Source organism: Mucor velutinosus (assembly GCF_035048745.1).
Source record: "Mucor velutinosus strain NIH1002 chromosome Unknown tig00001564, whole genome shotgun sequence".
In the NCBI taxonomy this organism is placed as follows: domain Eukaryota; kingdom Fungi; phylum Mucoromycota; class Mucoromycetes; order Mucorales; family Mucoraceae; genus Mucor; species Mucor velutinosus.
In genome coordinates, this window is record NW_027041906.1 from 3,262,189 (window position 1) to 3,264,377 (window position 2,189).

Consider the following 2,189-nt stretch of genomic DNA (forward strand, 5'->3'; position numbering starts at 1 on the left):
TTACTGTTTATACTCTCATAATCGAAGCTATAGTCATCTCAAGCTGCTCATTTAGATGCGAATTTTGTGGGATATGAAATTATAAGCTTTTACAACTCGAGTATGAGCCCTTATTTGTGCTTGAAGACTGATCTCGATGATCTTTAAAGCACTGGCCATATATTCGACGTTTCTTCAGATCTTCAATCTCAAAATTTAAAAAAAAAATTAGGTTCAAATAAGGTATGAAAAGGAACAGATATTAGTTTGTTTATTAAATTTGTTGTAATCTATGAGAATCTATTATCATTGTACGTGCTATGTGAACAGCTAAAAAATGAGCCGCATAATGTATGAAAAGGTGTATATAAGAAGAGTGAAAAAAAAAAGTGTGCATCATAGGTAATATGAGTATATAAATGTAAAAGTGGTATATAGAGAGGAATAAGATAACGGCCGTTAGGGTCATATGTAGAGAGAAAATATTGTTGTTGTTTGTAAACTATTAATTAGCTGTCAGTGCTATTTTTTTTTTCATTGTGGTTGTTGATGTAGCTTTTTCTCCTTGATTAAATTAATTGCAAAAGAGCAGGGTTGATATATTCGACTGGAGGATCATATACTTGCTGCGTCATATTACACAATGGGTATTGCTCTGTAGTAGTAAGAGCTTCACAAGATTCGGTCCAGCTGAATTCTTGAGTGGTGGCAGGTTTAAAGACATTGTTGATGTTGCCCATGTTGGAATGACCAAAGTGAAAGTAATCAATCATTCCCATATCGTAGTTCATATCGGTGGCATAAGCGTTTGAGTCGCTGATAAAAGGCGAATCAAGTATACTAAAGGGCGTGTTGTCGCAGTTGAGATTATCACAAGAGAAAGGTGTCGTTGCTGTTGTTGTTGAAGATGGAGAGTAATAACCAGCAGTTTCACAAGAAGATACTGGGCTAGAAATGTCAAACTCACTGTAATCCGAGTAAGGACTCACATGAGGAGAATCAAATGGAGTAGTAACAGAGGAGTGGTAGGACGCAAAAGACATTGGAGGAGTGGCAGACCAGGAAGAGCTGTAGCAGACATCTTCGCCTTCAACGTTGACTTGAGTTGCGGAATAGTCAGATACAGGGCACAGAGGCTCATAAGCTCTCGATGGTGTAGGAGCACTGGTAGTCTTCTTGCTCTTGATGTCGGATGGCGAGAGATGCTTCAAAGCAGTAGGATCTTCATAAATGATTTCCATGAGTACATTATTTTCCTTTGCACGGGAGGTGAATTGCTGCTTCTTGTTTCTGCGAATGTAAACCCGCTTTGGAGTCATCTTCTTCTTTGGGGCATATTTATAATCTGGATACCTAAATGTACGGCATGAATAATGATGTCAAATTAGGAGAGAGAGAAAGATGTGCTACTTACAATGCGTTATGCTCTTGCTTTGCAATTCTAGCTCTCTCACGGAAAGGTTCCTTCTCCTCATCACTTGCTTCCTGCCACCATTTAGCGATGATTTTGGAGATATCACGATGATTTGCGGTTGGACATTTGGCAACGATCTCCTTTTGTTTCTCAAGACGGTACATCAAGAAGCAGTTTAAGGGTCTTGGAATTTGGGGCTGTGGTCGTTGTTGTTGCTGTTGATACTTGAAGCTATCATTGATTTTGGTCATTTTTTTTTTCAGTGTTATCAAAGGTTGTTATACACAAGAAATTGAACGAGGGTCAAGATCTGGCTCTATTTATTCTATTTTTGCAGAGGGAATTTGTTTGAAGTACAAAGTGATCATCCGTCCAATCGAAATGCTTCCACTAGTTGTAAAATTGAAAGCTTAATATTATTTTAGGTGGTTAGTAGCTGTAGCGTCCTCCCCTCCCCCTTTTTTTCAACCCGTTCCCCAGCTTCTCATCTCTCCTAAGATACATAAAATGCTTTTGTTGTTTATTACGCTTTGAGCAACTCCTTAAGATCTGACTATATATGGTCAAAGACCGCTTTCAAGATATTGACTATTTGCTATGCTCCTCTTTTCACAGTCTATATTCTTTACAAAGATGTTAATTAAATCAAGAATTCATTGTATAGCTCTTCCCGAGATTTCGATATCTCTGTGCTTTTTTCTGTATTCCCCCTCTCTCTATATCTCCTTCTACTTGATAAGCATGGTATATTCTTTTCATTATTCATTTCTACAGAGCATCTGCAGCAAATATTATT

The 2,189-nt window shown here is 37.8% G+C and overlaps 1 protein-coding gene across 1 annotated transcript; it reads right to left on the minus strand.

The window, feature by feature from the left end:
• Positions 1–548: 548 nt before the first annotated feature.
• On the minus strand, positions 549–1,644 carry ATC70_011350 (uncharacterized protein; the record flags this gene model as incomplete). Its single annotated transcript, XM_064830543.1, has 2 exons — positions 549–1,332; positions 1,394–1,644. 2 exons carry the CDS (start codon positions 1,642–1,644, stop codon positions 549–551), a joined length of 1,035 nt encoding a protein of 344 aa, XP_064683045.1.
• Between the last annotated feature and the right edge of the window lie 545 nt (positions 1,645–2,189).